We start from the raw sequence: 17815 nt of genomic DNA on the forward strand, positions 1-17815 counted from the left end.
TCATAAATAGCAGGGGGTGCTAGGCCATTGGATAAATATTAACACGCTGACTTGCTATATGTATTTAGAAACATATTGCAAACTCAATGGTTCATTTCAAGCAGCCAGGGTTAAATACATTGTAATATATATAATAGGTTATTGTTATTCTAATTTGCCTGGCATAATTACATCTCTTATGAACTTTTTATTTTACGTTTATTCAAACAGAAAGTCTCATTGAGACTAGAAAGCATTTTAGAAGAGAGCCCTGTTTACATTTACAAAAAGTAAAAAAAAAATCATCCACAAATCAACACAAAGATAAAGAGAAGCCTCCAAACAAATACACATACAACGTAATACACTCAAGTCATCTGTGTCATAAAAAAGGATGTTATTGTGTTTACCCAGTACGCACGTTGGTGAAATAAGATATGATCAGCCCTTCACCTCAAAAGGCTACAACCACCCTGCATAGCCCCTGCTGTTAGAGGAAATTAGCATGAGAAGCACGGAAGCATATGCATATTAGTTTGCATTACGCGCTCGTGTGACGTAAACCATGTAGTGTTATGTTAACATAGAAACTAAATGTTCTGGATATGTTGACACAGAAGTTGACACAGAAGAGATGTGATGTTGTGTTAAATGAGTGGCAGGGAAGTAAACAAAGGCAATATTTCCTCTGATAACTTTTGTTCAGAAAAGTATTTAAAGAGTTAGATATCAACTACATTTCTATAGCTTCTTGTTTAGTTTTGGCACTATTGTGTAAGCAATAGCTTGGCACTATCTGGTGTCTTGTCATCATGTCGAACACATTGTAAAACACGTTTTAAAAGGTGTTATGTTATTATTATCATTATTATTTCCTGCATATGGGAAATATATGAGGATATTCAATGAAGAAAAATACACGCTGTTTGTGACCCACCAAACAGGCAGAGGGCAATATACAAAACTCAGAATGAGCACACAGTGGTTTCCCAGTGGTAGGTCTCCATAGCAACGAAAAGTAAACAGCGGGCATGTGACGACAAGAGTGCTGCGCAACTAGAAGAGGCATTTTTGGTCTAAGTTGTTAGGTGGAAGTTCCAGTATTTCCCATGCTGGCAAGTTTGAAAATTAGACATTAAAATTTACTATTAGTTAACTGAGACTCCAGGACTTTCAGTGTAATGGCTAGTGATTAAACAATGTCTGGAAACAAAGGTTGGAAATGTGAACTGAAGACTCATGGCATTTTTACACACACAATACAGGTGTTGATATATTATGGGCGTGTTGTGGGTGCAGTTTCTTTTCTTGTATGTTTGTGTATTTGTGTGTGTGTGTTTGGGGTGTGTGTGTGTGTGTGTGTATTTGTCTATATGCGTCCTTCTGCGTGCACGTGTGTGGTTATGTGGTTACCTGTGCGTGCGTGTGTATTTGTCTGTGCGTACCTGCCAAAAAGGTTGGGTTGTTTGGATGTTCTTTCAGAATATGGTTGCTATGCAACGTCTTATCAAGGTAAACAAGGTGGCCCATTGGGGGATTTCAGTACAAAATGCCAGGGAGAGGCATTCAGGAAAGCACTGGCACACACCTTGCAATGGGGGCATGTTTCAATCATGTGATCTGAAGTTCCACAAAAGAAGTTCATGCCGCTTGGTTTTTCTCTTCTTGACAAACATTCTAGAATAACCAAGCAGACAGTTGTTATTGTTCTTATTATATGATATATTATGGTGAAAAAACACCAAGATGGCGACTTTGAATTTGAAACCTTCCTTTATAGCTGAATGTATCTAAGAGCTACACAAAACAAAACAATATCTCGCCAACTGAATTTCCCCACATCTCTAAATGGTACACAAGACTTAGCTTGGCCTGCAAAGAGAAATACCAAAATATAACAAATGCAAAAAGGAAACCATGAGCATAATTTTTTGCATTATTGTAATTGTAGTGTCTCATTTAGTGCATTTACTGTTTACCTCTCTCTGTGAATGGCAAGCTATACATGTACTATGTATTCCCGCAAAACCGTTAAAGGTGTGCAATAATTAGAGTAGGGAAACGCTAGGCTATGTGTGCAGCTCTGTTCCAGGAGGGTAAGTACAAAGCGTGGTGTTTATGGAATACACCCCGTTGGCTTCATAAGGGAGTATCCATTATGACACCAAAGTAAGTTACCCTCTGCCCTTGGTTCACACCCCAGTGTCTAAACACTGTTTACTACTACGCATAGAGGCTATACGACACACTGTACATAATGATGCAATTTATCATATGATACACTGTATATTAAGGTCAGAGATAAACAGGGTTTGGGGTAAAGTAAATATAATTTACCATGAAATTGGAATGAGGGGTTATTTTGATTGCCCCCGTGAAATAAAGAGTAAACTGCTGTATATTACTCTGTATTCGCAGAGCCGGATGGATTTTATTCCATTGCAAAATTGAAAAAATCAAGTGTTTCCCGAAATTAGCCCTTAAACATATTGCAAGTGGTAAAAAAAAAAAAAACTCATGTAAAAACACTTACGTTTTCTGCCCTGCATGCTGCACATGCAGGGTATGATACATTATGACTCATACATCTTCCTCAATCCCATAGCATTTGAATGGTAAAGGGTTTTGCCATCACCCATGATGTTGACGTATGCATTAACGTTTTTGACTAAATATCCAAATCAGTCCAAATGGACTTTTATCTCAAAGTATTTTTGAGTATTAGAGTTTAACGTGAAGGTGTATCATCATTACAGCAAAAATAAATCGTTTTTTTTTTGTCTTTTTATGTTTAAAAAATAGAAAGTTCAAAAAAGGCATGCGGTTAACTTTACAGGTCCCATAGATTAAATTCATTCCGGGCTATTTCTGCATTATATATTTGTATCGGTTGCAGTATGAAAGGGTCTGGAAATAGATTGAGAGGTGCAAAAAATGCTAAGTAAAGTATAAAAGTGAGCATACAGATAAATAAGTAATGCACAATGTCATTACATTTATGAATCGTGTGACTGCCCCCTCTTAAAATGTGCCACTCTTTTAGCTAGCGGATGTGAGTATACATCTGAACTCAGAATGCAAGTCCCTGACTTTCCAGCTGGGACAAAAAATAAGTCCCCAAGTAGAAGGGAAATCAAGTCTGGGGCAATCTCACTCATTCATGTTCATTAGTACTCATTCATTAAAATATATCTGCCCCCGCCACCTCCACGACACACGGGTTTCTAGGTCCCCTTTGAGGGGGGAGGGGGGGGTTTCACACCAGTCAGTTGTGTTTTTTTCTCTCTCTCAAAAAAAGATAACTCAATTGGAATTCCCCCAGGCTCCGCCCCTCTCAACATATAAACCCTGCGCGCCTCTCTCACCGACACATCATTCAGCCCTGGACTTTCGACCTGACGCATTTACTTTTAGCGAATGCTGCAGTCGCGACTCAATATGGACGTCTACAGAGTACCAAACAACAACCCGATGGATTACAACGTTGATAACATGGAACACAAACAAGGGAAAATGTTCCCTTGCCAGGAAGATCGCTTCGACAGCGGCCTCGACTCTTTGAAAGAGGACGATTTGGCCAACGAACTTGCGGAATTAAAAGTCGGTCATTGCGAACCAATCCTGGAGGATAACGAACCATGGAGAAATGCGGTGACAGAAGACGGTGACACGTAAGTTGAATATCCTATTTATTGTACCGTTGGTTTTATAAAGAGCTGTAAAAACAAATCCTGCAAAAGATAACAATGCGCTGAAATAAAGGCCTAAAGGGTTGCATTGTTTTTCTGCACGTTATTTCGGCTCACGGGCAAGCCATATTGAATTACTTGTGGATGCAAGTTTGGACACGACGAAGTCGTCCAAAATACGGTTTTGCAACAAAGCGAGGTGGTTGGATGAGTGCACTGCGTACTAAAGACCTTGTACTTTGGCATAGAAACCTTTATGGGCGGTGCCTAGAGTGCGCACAGCTCAGTCAGGAAAGTCCCTGGCGCTCCGCCAGCAACTGATAAAGCATCAGATGTTTAAAGCCACAACTGGTGGTGGAAATAACCCGACAAAACTCCACTCTTGCGAAACGAGCTTCTGGCTTTGTTCTTTTTCTTCTTTTTCTGTCTCCCTCTGTGACCACTTCCCCCATCCCCCCATGAGTGCTTTTTTTCATTTTTAAGAAGTGGGCTATTTTTTAACAACAGTTTCTCTCTTTCTCCTCCACACCAGGTATCTGCATTTGGCCATTATTCACGAAGCCACGGAACAAGTGAACCAGTTGATCAAGCTCTCCCACAACCACCCCTTCCTCAATGCACAAAACCTCCAGAGACAGGTAATGCAAACCCCCACTCTTGGGAACACAATTTTTTTCCTGCAAACAATAATTTAGAAAAATCCACTACAGCAATCAATCCAAATGAATATAACCACTTTCTGCTACATTTCATCCAAATCTCTAACCAAATCCCTGTTCTCTTCTTCAGACGGCCCTTCACTTGGCTGTCATTACAGACCAGCCCCAGTTGGTGGAGAGGCTACTGAAGGCCGGCTGCGACTCCCGGCTAGCAGATGAGGACGGCAACACGGCCCTCCACATCGCCTGCAAACGGGGCTCGCTCCACTGCTTCAGTGTACTCACACAGAACTGCCCACACCAGCTCCCCTACCTCCTCCCCCACCCCAACTACGATGGTACGTTGTCAGAACCAAGTTCTCCACTCACGAATAGCGTAGTTCACATTAAAGCCAACAATGTGAAATGGGTTGACCCTGATGTGTAACTGACCTAACGTTATTTATTTTTCACCTCACAGGACACAACTGCCTCCACTTGGCATCCATCAACGGCTTCCTCTCATTGGTCGAGAGCCTGGTCCAGCTCGGAGCAGACATAAACGCACCGGTATGTGTTTCCTGAAACGCCATATCGCTCACCCATTTCTTTGCAAGAATCGGAAACTGAATAATTTCCAACTTAAACTCTTAGAAATTTGAAAACTAAATGTACGTCAAGACAAGTGGAGCTAACGTTGCCTCTTTGTCGTTTCCCTCAGGAACAGTGCAGCGGTCGCACGGCGCTCCACCTAGCGGTAGACCTCCAGAACTCCACCCTGGTACGCTGCCTGCTTTCGCTGGGCGCCAACGTGCACAGCGTCACATATGGCGGGTTCACGCCGTACCACCTGACCTACGGCCGCCACGACGAGGAGATCCGCCACCAGTTGTATGAGCGCACGGCACAAGAGCTGCGGGATCTGCCCGACAGCGAATCGGAAGACTGCGACCGGGACGACGCGTCCGACGAGGAGGTCAGTTCCATGTTCATTTTTTGAAGTTCAGTTCAAATCCATCCAAAACGTGTGTCGGCGTTCGCAAAATATCCGAACATCTTCCGGAACACAATCATTTATTTTATCGGTTCCTAACAGCATTTTCCTTGTCGCCCAACAGATGTACGATGACATCAAGTTCGGAAAGTAGAGACCGTCACACCATCTGCTGTATGCGCGTGTCACAGTGAAGCTGCTGAAGGATTTCCTTGCCCAGAGTCCAGGGGGATGACCACCATTGGTCTGCCACTCCTCCTCCCAAGATCCGCAGGTCCCTGCAAAGACCCACAGAGGCGGTCCTGGGAACACATCATGAGAACCGGGATGGTGTCCGATCTGGGGCCAATTGGGCTCCCCCGCCCGATGGAACAATTTTTCCAAATCGAAAAAACAATGATCCACGACACCTCAAAGACATTGGCCTCTGACGGGCTAATATTTGTTATATAATGTAAATACATAGATATATATATTTTTTTTATGTGAATACTTTTTATTTTGAAGTTATTGTAAACACTATGAGTCAACATGAGATCATACATGAATTAAATGACATAAATATACACCTTCTGCCTTGGTACGGATTTATTTCCTCCTCCGCTATTCATTCCCCACTAGTCATTTCTGTAGGCCTGTTCTTAATACATAGGCAACCCCAGCTTCTGGTTAGTGCTACCATATTAAAATAAAATCTCCACATCCGGTATGACATGCAATACAGTAAGAGGGAAAGAAGAGTCACAAATTCACGAATCTCATTCCGAACATGCCGGGGTTTCCTAGTTGGGCGAGGCGTGGGCCTCTTGAGTCACACACTTGTAAAACCCCAGGGCCACATTAAGACGCTGTGTACAGAACAGCTAACTCATTAACCAATGAATGGAGCATACATACATTTTGGCAAAAGAAAATGTTCTTAGGCAAATGGAGAATTCTTTCAGTCATCGTGACCTGGAAACAAGCTTCCTCTAAGTGGATATTCCCCAGAAAGGTCCTTGTGTGTTTAGTGAGATCCAGGTTGTATACAAGTGGCCTAGCTGTCTACACAGAATATTCATGTTAACTTCCTCATTGGCCATCTCAAGCGTCCAGGGGGTGACTGGTTTCAATAGACGTGTAAATGTTCCCATTATTTTTCACGGCTATAAACATTAACCGGGACAGTAGACCTGTATTCATAAGGTGGGGGATTTCCACAAAGAATGTGACTCAACCTTGTCCTCAGACAAAGCACCATGGTTCCCGTTTCACAGCCTCACAGGTGACCTGTTCCACAGCAGACACAAGTCAAGGTGGTACTTTGCAGAACATGAGTCGGAGACTTCAACAATGGAGGCAAGAACAGAAACTGACGTGGAAGGGAAAAAGTCCCCGCAAGTCATTTCCTACATCCCGAAAAATTCCTGAAAAGGGATCTTCTGCATGCGTCATATCTTTAAAAAGTAGGGCATGCGGCGTAAGACATAGCAGGGGGAAGAGTTTTAATGCCATATAAGAGGACTGGACTGAATGATTCAGTCCAACAGTTACAGCCTGTCATCTCACATGCTCCTAAAGTAGAGTGGACACTCTGAGGACAATATAAAAACATGAGTGGCGCAAGAGAGAAAGGCTGGCTTTCATAGGAATAACCAATTGTGGGTCAATGGTTTGCAGAAACATTTTCTAGATAAATTACCACATTATGTTCAACAAAACCACAAGAAGCAAAAAGATCGGTGACTGAGGTCAACATGTGGAGAAAAAAAAAAGAAATTTCAAGGATACACAATGTTTATGCAACCCATTCTAGGGAAGTAATTCGCTAGAATATATTGCTTACAGAGTTTTCAATAAAATACACATTCGCAGAATCTTTACTCCAAAACGTTTTTTATTGTTCAATGAAACAGCAGGGGGTTAATGTACAGCAAAACAAAGATAACACCAGTCTTCTTTTCTGGGGGGTGGGGGAGACTACAAATCCCATCATGCTCTAACTTTATCCATCAGGGTCATACAGGGTGTTAGCTTCGCTCAGTCCCGCTCTGCAAGGGCCACCAAGTGGGTATCGACTTCAGCCTCAGTCAGCATTCTGAAACAACAAATTTCCTGTAGTACTATGGAAAAGTATGACTGGGGCGATGTGGATAGTCAATTGACATTATACACTAAATCTAGTTTTCTTTTTTTACTCCGACATGTCCAACATATTCTGACTGTTCAGGGCATAGTAAACACGTCCTCAAAATTAATTTAAAAATACAATTCTCTGTATTTTTAAAAATTGAAGTTTACTTTTCAGTACAGAATGCTAAAAATAGGAGGCTTGGAAAGTCAGTGGAAAAAGAAAAGTACTTTTAGCCTGATACATACTTTGTGATTGTGCATTTTCCCATACGCCTGGCCCCCATTAAAACATGGGTGGTAAACACCAGTTAATGTTCATGGTGGTCCCTCACCTGAACTTTGGGTCCTGGATGGTGACCACGCCAACCTCCAACTCTGAGGGTTTGAAGTCAATAGACAGAACAGTTGACAGGCAGGAGATTGCCGTCTGCAGGGAAGGTCCAAGCGAAACAGAAAGGGAAATAAAGCACAATATAAAGTAAAGGCCTGGGGAGGAAACCACAGGGAATTACAGAGCAGGTCAATAGGACACCTGTTAAGTTGTTGTTTTTTGATGAACTAATTATAAAATGTTAAAACCACCTACAATACAAAGGATGGAATCCATCTCTTGCCAAGATCACTAGGACTACCCCTTTCCTTGATGCATTTCTTCCATCATCAACCGTCTTTGCATTTACATTCTACTTTAGGCATTTAGCAGAGGTCACTGGATTTTACTTTTTAGATAAATATCATAGTAGGTACGCTTAGGCCTCAATATCCACGAAAATAAACAAAAACAGGCCCCTCTCAGTTTGGCCCTATGACCTGGAGTGCCTGAGGGGCCGTGGTGGTGCAGACACTAGTCTGAGCTCTGAGGCTCAACCCGTAGGGGATGCATTGTGACTAGGGGTTGGTGAAAAATATAAAATCATGCTTATTATAGGATTCTGAATCGATTCAAAGCTTGCAAAAAACCTTTTGGCTTAGGTTTGCCTTTGTTCGTTTACGTTGATGCATTCAGTGGAGTTAATTTAGAGTATAACTACATCGTTTTATTCAGCCTTTACTGTGCTATCATGCCATATTGGCCACACCGCCTTTCTAAGTGCGCTGGAGAAGATACCGAAATTAGCATCCCTAATTACCGAATCGTGAGTCAAAGAATATAAATCGGCTGAACCAAAAGATTCACATCCCCTAATCGCAACACAAGGTTTTAGCTAGACGGCGTTATTCTGGTACGTCGATGGTTTTAGCTAGACAGCATTATTCTGGTACCTCGATGGTTTTAGCTAGACGGCGTTCGATGGTTTTAGCCAGACGGCGTTGTTCTGGTACCTCGATGGTTTTAGCCAGACGGCGTTGTTCTGGTACCTCGATGGTTTTAGCCAGACAGCGTTGTTCTGGTACCTCGATGGTTTTAGCCAGACGGCGTTGTTCTGGTACCTCGATGGTTTTAGCCAGGCGGTGTTGTTCTGGTACCTCGATGGTTTTAGCCAGGCGGTGTTGTTCTGGTACCTCGATGGTTTTAGCCAGGCGGCGTTGTTCTCGTACCTCGATGGTTTTAGCTAGACGGCGTTGTTCTCGTACCTCGATGGTTTTAGCTAGACGGCGTTGTTCTCGTACCTCGATGGTTTTAGCTAGACGGCGTTGTTCTCGTACCTCGATGGTTTTAGCTAGACGGCGTTGTTCTGGTACCTCGATGGTTTTAGCTAGACGGCGTTGTTCTGGTACCTCGATGGTTTTAGCTAGACGGCGTTATTCTGGTACCTCGATGGTTTTAGCCAGACGGCGTTGTTCTGGTACCTCGATGGTTTTAGCCAGACGGCGTTGTTCTGGTACCTCGATGGTTTTAGCCAGACGGCGTTGTTCTGGTACCTCGATGGTTTTAGCTAGACGGCGTTGTTCTGGTACCTCGATGGTTTTAGCTAGGCGGCGTTGTTCTCGTACCTCGATGGTTTAAGCTAGACGGCGTTGTTCTCGTACCTCGATGGTTTTAGCTAGACGGCGTTGTTCTGGTACCTCGATGGTTTTAGCTAGACGGCGTTATTCTGGTACCTCGATGGTTTTAGCCAGACGGCGTTGTTCTGGTACCTCGATGGTTTTAGCCAGACGGCGTTGTTCTGGTACCTCGATGGTTTTAGCCAGACGGCGTTGTTCTGGTACCTCGATGGTTTTAGCTAGACGGCGTTGTTCTGGTACCTCGATGGTTTTAGCTAGGCGGCGTTGTTCTCGTACCTCGATGGTTTAAGCTAGACGGCGTTGTTCTCGTACCTCGATGGTTTTAGCTAGACGGCGTTGTTCTCGTACCTCGATGGTTTTAGCTTGACGGCGTTATTCTGGTACCTCGATGGTTTGCTCGAAGGTCCAGTCCAGCTTCTTCTTCACTTTCTTCTCCAGGAAGCTGGTGGCCTCCGTCTGCTTGACCCCGGCCGCGGTGGCCTTGAAGCCGCAGTAGTAGCCGGCCGGGTCGCACTTGTACACCTGCGCGCCGTGCTCCGCGTCAATGCCGATCATGATCATGCCTGGGGGAGAGACAGTTTAAACCCTTACACCACTCGCTCGTGTTATTTTTTAGCAGGGGCGTGAGCGCGCTCGACAAGTTTAAACATTTCGTTATAAATCGATAGTCCTACCTACCAGAGAAGAAAAGTGATCATTCCCTATTCTTTATTACTACAGCATCATGACACAGCTCAAAGTGTGTCATCTGGAGAAAACTACGCTATGTGCAAATTGTTGTTGCCAAACATGTTATTCCCGCCAGCAGTTGCTGACTCCCTCCCGGCATAGTTGATTTCTTATACCATATTCATCAAAAAAAACTATGATACAGTCTGGGTTATTTAAATGACTCTGAATATGACACACTGCCACTACTTCATCAAGACCCTGTAACCTTCCCATGAGTGCAGTTTAAAATTTGAACCCAGGCGCCATTTTTTTTAAAACAGTCAAGTATCAAGAGGCGAGATTGTCAAGTTAAATTTGTTGGAACCTCTATTATATTATATACGATAGCCGGTATCGACTTGGGTTGACTTCCTGGAAAGGACCTACCGGTTACTTTATGGGGCTTCCTGAAAAAGACACTGGGTTAAATTTTCGCCAGAACTAAACTTTAAGAGTCCGATCCACAGAAATAAAACAAAGGGGTGTCCTTACAGCAGCCCAGGGGCCTCATCTCAGCGTTCTGCGTGTACACCTGCGAGATATCTGCCATCCTCTTGCACAGCATGTCCACGGGGATCTCGTAGCCGTACTTGTACTGCCAGTTGGCCGCCTCGTAGCGCGCCCGCTGCACCTGGGACCTGCCGTCAGCTGGGGTCAGAGGTCAAGAGTGGGTTGAATGAGGTTAAGGCAGAAAATATTTCACAAACTTGATGACAAGGTTGAGTGACATTCAGAGTGCTTCTGTGAACTATAATTTGATGGATTTTCTGGTAAAACCCAATCTGATTGTATGCTGAAAAGTGACACAATAGTCGGCTGTGTTGAGGGTTTATATTGAAAGGGCCGGAGCAACATGACGTTATTGGGCGTTATGCTGTGCGTCATCCAAAAGACCAGGTGCAACCACACAGAATATAGCATTCCTCTTTAAGGATGATATGCCAAGAAGAAGAATTAAATAATTTATGGAAATTCACTAAAATGTTAAATCAATGTTTTTATGTTATCGTAGAGCTGGGTCGTATGGAGAATGCATTATCACGAGAATCATGGGAAAACTAACAGAACCCTGATAAATATCTTGATAAGCTTCGAAATAACATTCCTAAATGGCCAATTTAAGCTCATTGCATAGACGATTATGGAATGTTAAAGTGTGGTATCAGACTAAAACTAGTTTTCCTTTCTGATGTTTCAAACATCATGTTTTGATAATTTGAAGGTCACACTGGTTCATCCTAACATATTTAGACTATAAAAAAGACTTCCATTCATGACAATACAATACAATTTTTCTACGTGTTCTCTTGAATAGTGCTTCTGTTCAAATTCATTGAAACATTGCACATTAAACGCTTAAGCCATGCGTCTTAATTTTTAAATTAAGTGGGTCTTGTTTCCAATGAGAGCACTCGCACCGGGGGCAGATTTCAAACCCTGCTCAAAACCTTGGCATGCGTCACAGTGCTTATATTAAAAGACCAACAAGCTTGCGCTTTCCTTCGATTACGCGGACCAAGAGTATATCCAATAGCAACAGACTTCCCTCACCCACTTAAGTCAGATATTTTAGTTCCAATGTTTTAAGAGTAATTCAAATAAACGAAAGGATGAACCGTTTCAGAAATAAAAGGGAAAAACGTTCACGCCTACTAAATGTCTGTCTTTAGAGCCCTATTTTTAGATGCTACATGGATGGGCTGGAAAGGAGCACAGGGGCATCCTCCACTATAATAGTGGATTTTTTGAGAATATATATATTTTTTGAGAATCCTGTTTTACATCTGGATCGAAAAACGCTAGTCGAACAGGGATCCAGCGATGGGATGCCGGTTGTATTCCGTATGAACAGCATTAAAACCAGAAAGCTTCAGTCACTCCGTACCTGTCATCCCAGACATCACACACCCAATGTTGTCTGTTATTCTGTAGAGGTGAGTGACTGTGGACGAGTCCAGGAGCTTGTCCTGGAAGAAAAAGGATGTTTTTAACAGTGAAATTACCCACTTGTATTTGATGGTGAAAACTATAATTCAATGGAATCAATAAGTATGTAGTGTTGAGACGATGGGGTTCATTAGATGAACACAGTTGTCTCACTGAATTAAATTATTGATAGTCAGATGCTGAATACTGTTAAGTCCAAATCAAAGCAAGCACCGTTGACATGTATTCAAGAGGCTGGTGAAGCATCCCACTTGTTTCAGAGTTCAATGGAACTATGGCACAAATGTTGTCAATGACAGTCCTCTGAACACCTACTTACTGGAACTTTTTTCTGTGTTACAACAACTGCACAGTCTTTTCCCCTGACTGCTACCGATGTAAGTCCACCTTGGTTGATAGCTTTGAACGCATATTCTGTGAGCAAAGAAAAACAAATGAATGGGATTCATTGAAAAGGGTTTAGTGCATCATGTCAGAACAACAGCCGTATCAGTGCATGACACACCGCGGAATAATTACGTACAGTAGTGTATTGTAGTGAATAAGATAAGTTTTATAACAGTGAATAAGCAACGTTAATATAAACCGTTTACTTCATCAATGTTGACATGAAAAGTACAGCAATGCATCAGCTCACCAATTTAGTTCAACACGCTAACAAGCTAACTAGCACTCGAGCTGAATGTGTTGTGTTGAAATCATTTTGACATCTTGTATCCTTAGTTATGACAAAGGATACACACACCGTTCTAATTTTCTTACTAATATAAACAATGTGTTGATGTTTTAGCGAGGAGTTTTGCTGTAACCGATTTGTATGTTAGTGCGTAGCCACAAGCTAAGCTAAGCGAACCATGACAGAGCATTTAGCTAGCGAGCTACAAAGAACCGGCTCGGGTGCACTGAGGTCCACGCGCTTACCGACTTGATAGAGCCTTCCCTCGGGAGAGAAGATCGTAATGTGCCGATCAAACCCTGCACTCGATCCACGAGACATGTTACAATCTGCAGTTCACCAAATTCTCACAATATGTACTTTACAAAACAGACCGCTCCACTCGATTCATGCAGACTATTTTTACCCGGAAGTTCATCTATCATCTTCCGGTGTGAGATGAATATATCATATTTCATTACTATTATATTAATGACTATGGCTCAGAAGGGAGTATAATTCTGTTACTATTTTAATCTTATTTATTTATAGACGAATGTTTATCTAACTTTTATTGATCCTTCTTTGATATTTTAGATAATTATTAATATATTATATGGCTATATAAGATCCTGCAAAACCATGATTCCGCAGAGCATATTACATAATCTGACTGATACAGATAAAGTTTTAAATCCGAAAAAGCATTTTTTTTTTTTAATGTACTAATTAGGCCCACACAGCATGTCTCATTCACAAGATAGCCAACTTTGTTTCGAAGATACAAACACCCACTCTATTTTATTCTTTCTTCTGCAAAAAAATACCAAAATGTGAAAAATTTGTAGCAATATTTGTCGGCATCTTGTATAATGACATTTCCCAAAGTAATGAATAGGCTGTGAATAGGCTTTTATGTGAATGAAGTGTAATGTTGGAAAGGAATAGATGTAATGTTGTGGATGTGATTGGTAATACCCCCACCCATGTTCCTTGCAAAAAGATGGCATGGAAAATGACTTATGCAACTGTCTGGGGTGTCGGGGTTTCTCCGTTACTCTCTAAAGATATTTTGCCCTTTAACAAGCCACATAAAAATAATGTTTTCCATATGTACCAGCATTCAAAGAGGTTGAGCAATGGAGAACGCATTTTTTACTGTACGTTGCTCAGAAGCTATGTTGCAAAATAAAATGTTACAATTATATTCATTTTAAACTTATGTTAGGTTAGAGAACTTATACATAGATGAAAGGGTATTGTAGGAATTTCAAGAGATTAAAGTTACTTGAATTGTATACAGGTTTCTGGTTTGCATTTTTTTTTTCATTTCAACCACAGTTCCAGGAAGCTGAACGACAGCAGGTAAATTAAAGAAGGCTTTATCTCAAGTTTAAGAGTACAAACGGATAGATTAAAATCATAAATATAGACTATATATTAATTATTAAAAATATAAGTTGTAGACCTGTCATTCCAATACCATTTTTTTTTTATTAATCTTATCTACAATTTATTTTTAATGTGCCACTATCTCTGTCCATCTCTTAAAGCAGAGCTATTTCTGTTCATTTCCTGTGACCTACCAGCCAAAGAGTTGCCACAGAAACTAGCTTTGTGTTCCACTGCAGCACATTTCATACTATTCAACAAATGGGTCAGGAAGTATGAAATCCCCCTCATGACCAAGTTTAACACTATAGCACCTACTACAATCCGAGGCCTTGTGAAGGTGGTTGTGTTATTTTGACACATTGTCGAAAGCACCAGTCAGTGGGATGGGTGTGGTAGAAAAATGACAGCTTTCAAACTAAACCAGGGACTTTATGAAGGTTACATAAGGTTGGCTTTGTATAAAGACGTACACGGAATTTGGCCCTGTAAACCGCACAAAGAAAACCTTGACAGGTTAAAAAAATATAGGGTATTTATTCATCATCATCATCATCATCTTCCTCGTCATCAACAACATTTCCTCATCCTCTTCACAGATGAATGGAATTAACCTAATTGGGTCACACAGGACCAAATGTCACCTTTCCTGGCATGTCTGGAAACCAATGGAACTATGTGTAAAGACCATCCATTGTTCATCAATGCGTGGGTGGGTTTGTGTTCCCTATTTTATTTATAAATAGGTATAGATAGACAAATTCTCCCCTTTTTACATTTATTTAAATTCAATCCACTTCATCTGTCAATGGATGTTTGCAACTGAAATACCTTCTGGAGGGACCTCAGGCCAGAACGTGTAATAAGGTCAGCTATCATTTGATGGAACCTCAGATTATAATCTGACTAAAAAGGAAATAAATACTGTTGCTTTTCTTTTCATCATTTTATTATTTTATGGTTTCTATTGAAATTGATGTCAAGCTGTGATCAAGAAAAATTATACAAAATATATTCTGGTACTCAGTGGTCATTTGTAGGAAATGTAGAAAGGAAACATGAACGTATTTTTGTCTTCACATGAAATATGAGATACAAAAGCCAACAATTCTATTTCTTTATGACTTTTATTTTGGAGGAAAAAGGTTTTGATTATTTTCTTACAAATCGTCAAATGCAAAAAAAAGAGCACCTTCTAGGATTTCATTTGCACCAGAGGAAATGCTTCTTCTAAACTGTGGCCACATGTCATAAAACCCTGTCTGTCACCTTGCTTCTGCTTCAAAATCCTGAAGTTAATCAAGAGTGATCAATCCCTGTCTACAACTTTTGGGTCATAGAGAGAGAGAGAGAGAGAGAGAGAGAGAGAGAGAGAGAGAGAGAGAGAGAGAGAGAGAGAGAGAGAGAGAGAGAGAGAGAGAAAACACACACACAAAAATACACACACACAAACACGCACGCACGCACACACACACACACAGCAGGTGGCCTCTGTGACTGAAAATGTGCTGAATGTTGCATGGGGCAGCAGGTGTCTGTGGTAACAATAGGGGACCAGTACGGAAAGGGGGATATCCATGGTTTAAACCTACATATCCGAATTTGAATGTCAAAAATTCATGTCACGAGTAAAAATGAAAGAACGAAAATGCCTGTGAACTACCTACACCTTCATTTCAGATGTACTCTATATTGGCTGTATAATTATATGAAGCCCAGACATGGAGGGCATGGACACGCACACACACACACGCACACGCCCACACACACACACAAGGAGAATTGTACATGCATGCTCACATGCATGAACCAGTAGGAGATGTATGCAACAATGTATGCAACTCTCTCTCTCTCTCTTTCTCTTTCTCTCTCTCTATCTCTCTCCACCACGATATCCATTGCTCTAACTAGCTAGGCAATATGCCTGGGAGCAACCCAGGTTAAATTCCCATACCTGCTTTCCTTTTCTAGATGTCATCCCAATCTCTCCCATGCCTTTCAACCCACGTCACCGTCCCACCCAATAAAGGCCTGAAAATGCCAGAAAAGCCCATGAAAAGTATATTTAAGAGGTCTCTCCCATCACACCATTGTTACGTCAACACAGGCTTCACCCAATGGCTGGCTGGGTGAGGGTGAGGGGTAGGTTGACCTGACTTGGAGTGGAAACGATCCTTGTAGGTCTGTGGTGAGCGTGAAGGGAAATGGAGAACAGGGAGTTGGTTATCTGACCTACGTCTGTAAGGTTGGGTCACGTCGGTGGAGGTGGTGGTGGTGGTGTATTAATTTGTGTGTGTGTGTGCGTGTGTGCATGTATGTGTTCACGTATGTGCATGCATGTGAAAGGGTATTTTTGCGGGAGACCAGAAGATTGGCGGTGGAAATATTATTTTATGTAATTAAACCCTCATTCGAGAAATAGGAATGTGGAAGTGTCTCAGAGTAAGGGTAGTCGGTATAAGAAACATTTGGATTTAGGGCATTTACCACATGCTTCTATCCAAAGCAACTTACTTACACTTGTCAGAAGAAAGAGAAACAACAATATATTGCTGTTGGTACAGTAAGGAGAAATTGTAAGTGCTAAGCTAGGTTAACCAATATCCGTATACAACAAATATGGCTAGTAAAGAAACCTGTCAAAGGAAATCCATCCATGGTAATTGTAGAGCCTGGTCGCTCCCGCTGGCTCGAGTCAAGAAGAGAGTAAGATAGGAGCCAATAATCCCCAGAGGGGTAGTGGGGGAAACCCAGCTGGCTGTCTGCATCACACACACGAGGGCAAGACGCTGCAAAAGTAGCGCCATAACTAGCTCCACAAGTGGCTCAAGAAGTAGCTCCGCATGTAGCCCCACGCGTATAGCTCCACAAGTAGAGTATGTACACCCACGCCCACTGTGCACATCATGTTCTGTACAAAATTACCACACGTGGGGATACTTGTGAAAGTACCTGTAGAGCTACTTGTAAGTCTACGTCTTGTATGTATACCAGGCCACGGGACATCACCATCTGCTGGAGGGGCTGACTCAGGCTTATGCACGCCTATGAACAAAATCCCCCGTCCAACTTCTCCTCCTCCTCCATTCTAATGCAGGAGTGTATTCATGTGTGTATTCAGCCAAGGTGGTGGTGTGTTGTAGCTCAATCCAGGATTTCTGGGGGAGTTTGGATAGGGAAATGGTATTTTTTCTTTCTAAAGTTCAACAATTTAGATGAACTCTTATGACATTGGATGACTAAACATGACACACAGTATACGTAGTCGGGCTCACTGTATTTCCCAGAACCAATGATACTTCCTCGTAGTTTTGTAGACAAGTAACTATTAATAGCTTCCCTATTGGTGTAGTATTTGCATATTCACAGAAGCATGGGAATGTGGGAATAAATCTAATAATAAAGTTGAACTGGCGAAAGAGCATTTGGATGGAGGACTAGTAGAACTGACGAAATAAACGTAATTCTTTCAACCTTGGACCCAGGATCTTTTACCACTTCTCCTGTTCAGTCTTTCATGTTTTCATGACATGCTCTCAAAGGAGACTGCATAAAGGCCCTTTATAGGGGTATAATATTACAGGCAATATATTGATTTTCTTTACTCTGGGGGGGAGGGACAGATTTACAGCTTGCTTGAGGCAAAGACACAGCGTCAAAATGGTGCCAATGCTGTAAATCCAATGTGCATTGTTCACTAGTAGAAGTCAAGAAAAAAAAAAGAGAAAGAAGGAATGTGCTCTCCAAAAGC

At 41.9% G+C, this 17815-nt stretch overlaps 2 protein-coding genes across 2 annotated transcripts; one reads left to right on the forward strand and one right to left on the reverse strand.

Moving 5' to 3' along the window:
• The first annotated feature begins 3362 nt into the window (after positions 1 to 3362).
• LOC307087518 (NF-kappa-B inhibitor alpha-like) lies at positions 3363 to 5866 on the forward strand. Its single transcript, XM_079753115.1, has 6 exons — positions 3363 to 3650; positions 4201 to 4306; positions 4458 to 4665; positions 4788 to 4876; positions 5028 to 5282; positions 5425 to 5866. Exons 1-6 carry the CDS (start codon positions 3397 to 3399, stop codon positions 5452 to 5454), a joined length of 942 nt encoding a protein of 313 aa, XP_079609241.1. The 5' UTR covers positions 3363 to 3396; the 3' UTR covers positions 5455 to 5866.
• Positions 5867 to 7168: 1302 nt separating this feature from the next.
• LOC307088261 (proteasome subunit alpha type-6) lies at positions 7169 to 13104 on the reverse strand. Its single transcript, XM_079754107.1, has 7 exons — positions 12939 to 13104; positions 12337 to 12431; positions 11956 to 12037; positions 10563 to 10718; positions 9744 to 9922; positions 7745 to 7839; positions 7169 to 7377 (listed from the first exon to the last, which is right to left on the reverse strand). The coding sequence occupies exons 1-7, from the start codon at positions 13012 to 13014 to the stop codon at positions 7320 to 7322; spliced, it is 741 nt and encodes a 246-aa protein (XP_079610233.1). The 5' UTR covers positions 13015 to 13104; the 3' UTR covers positions 7169 to 7319.
• Between the last annotated feature and the right edge of the window lie 4711 nt (positions 13105 to 17815).

This window comes from Pollachius pollachius, assembly GCF_949987615.1.
Source record: "Pollachius pollachius genome assembly, chromosome: 16".
NCBI lineage: Eukaryota > Metazoa > Chordata > Actinopteri > Gadiformes > Gadidae > Pollachius > Pollachius pollachius.

What these genes read in the sequence shown, in the direction of transcription:
- LOC307088261 (XM_079754107.1), bottom strand. Translation starts at nt 13,014, where the DNA reads ATGTCTCGTGGATCGAGTGCAGGGTTTGATCGGCACATTACGATCTTC. An exon ending in TAACACAGAAAAAAGTTCCA is followed by an intron (nt 12,038 to 12,336) that starts GTAAGTAGGTGT and finishes TTTTTCTTCCAG; the next exon opens with GACAAGCTCCTGGACTCGTC. An exon ending in GATGAGGCCCCTGGGCTGCT is followed by an intron (nt 9,923 to 10,562) that starts GTAAGGACACCC and finishes TCTCTCCCCCAG; the next exon opens with GCATGATCATGATCGGCATT.
- LOC307087518 (XM_079753115.1), top strand. Translation starts at nt 3,397, where the DNA reads ATGCTGCAGTCGCGACTCAATATGGACGTCTACAGAGTACCAAACAAC. An exon ending in GTGACAGAAGACGGTGACAC is followed by an intron (nt 3,651 to 4,200) that starts GTAAGTTGAATA and finishes CCTCCACACCAG; the next exon opens with GTATCTGCATTTGGCCATTA. An exon ending in GAGCAGACATAAACGCACCG is followed by an intron (nt 4,877 to 5,027) that starts GTATGTGTTTCC and finishes CGTTTCCCTCAG; the next exon opens with GAACAGTGCAGCGGTCGCAC.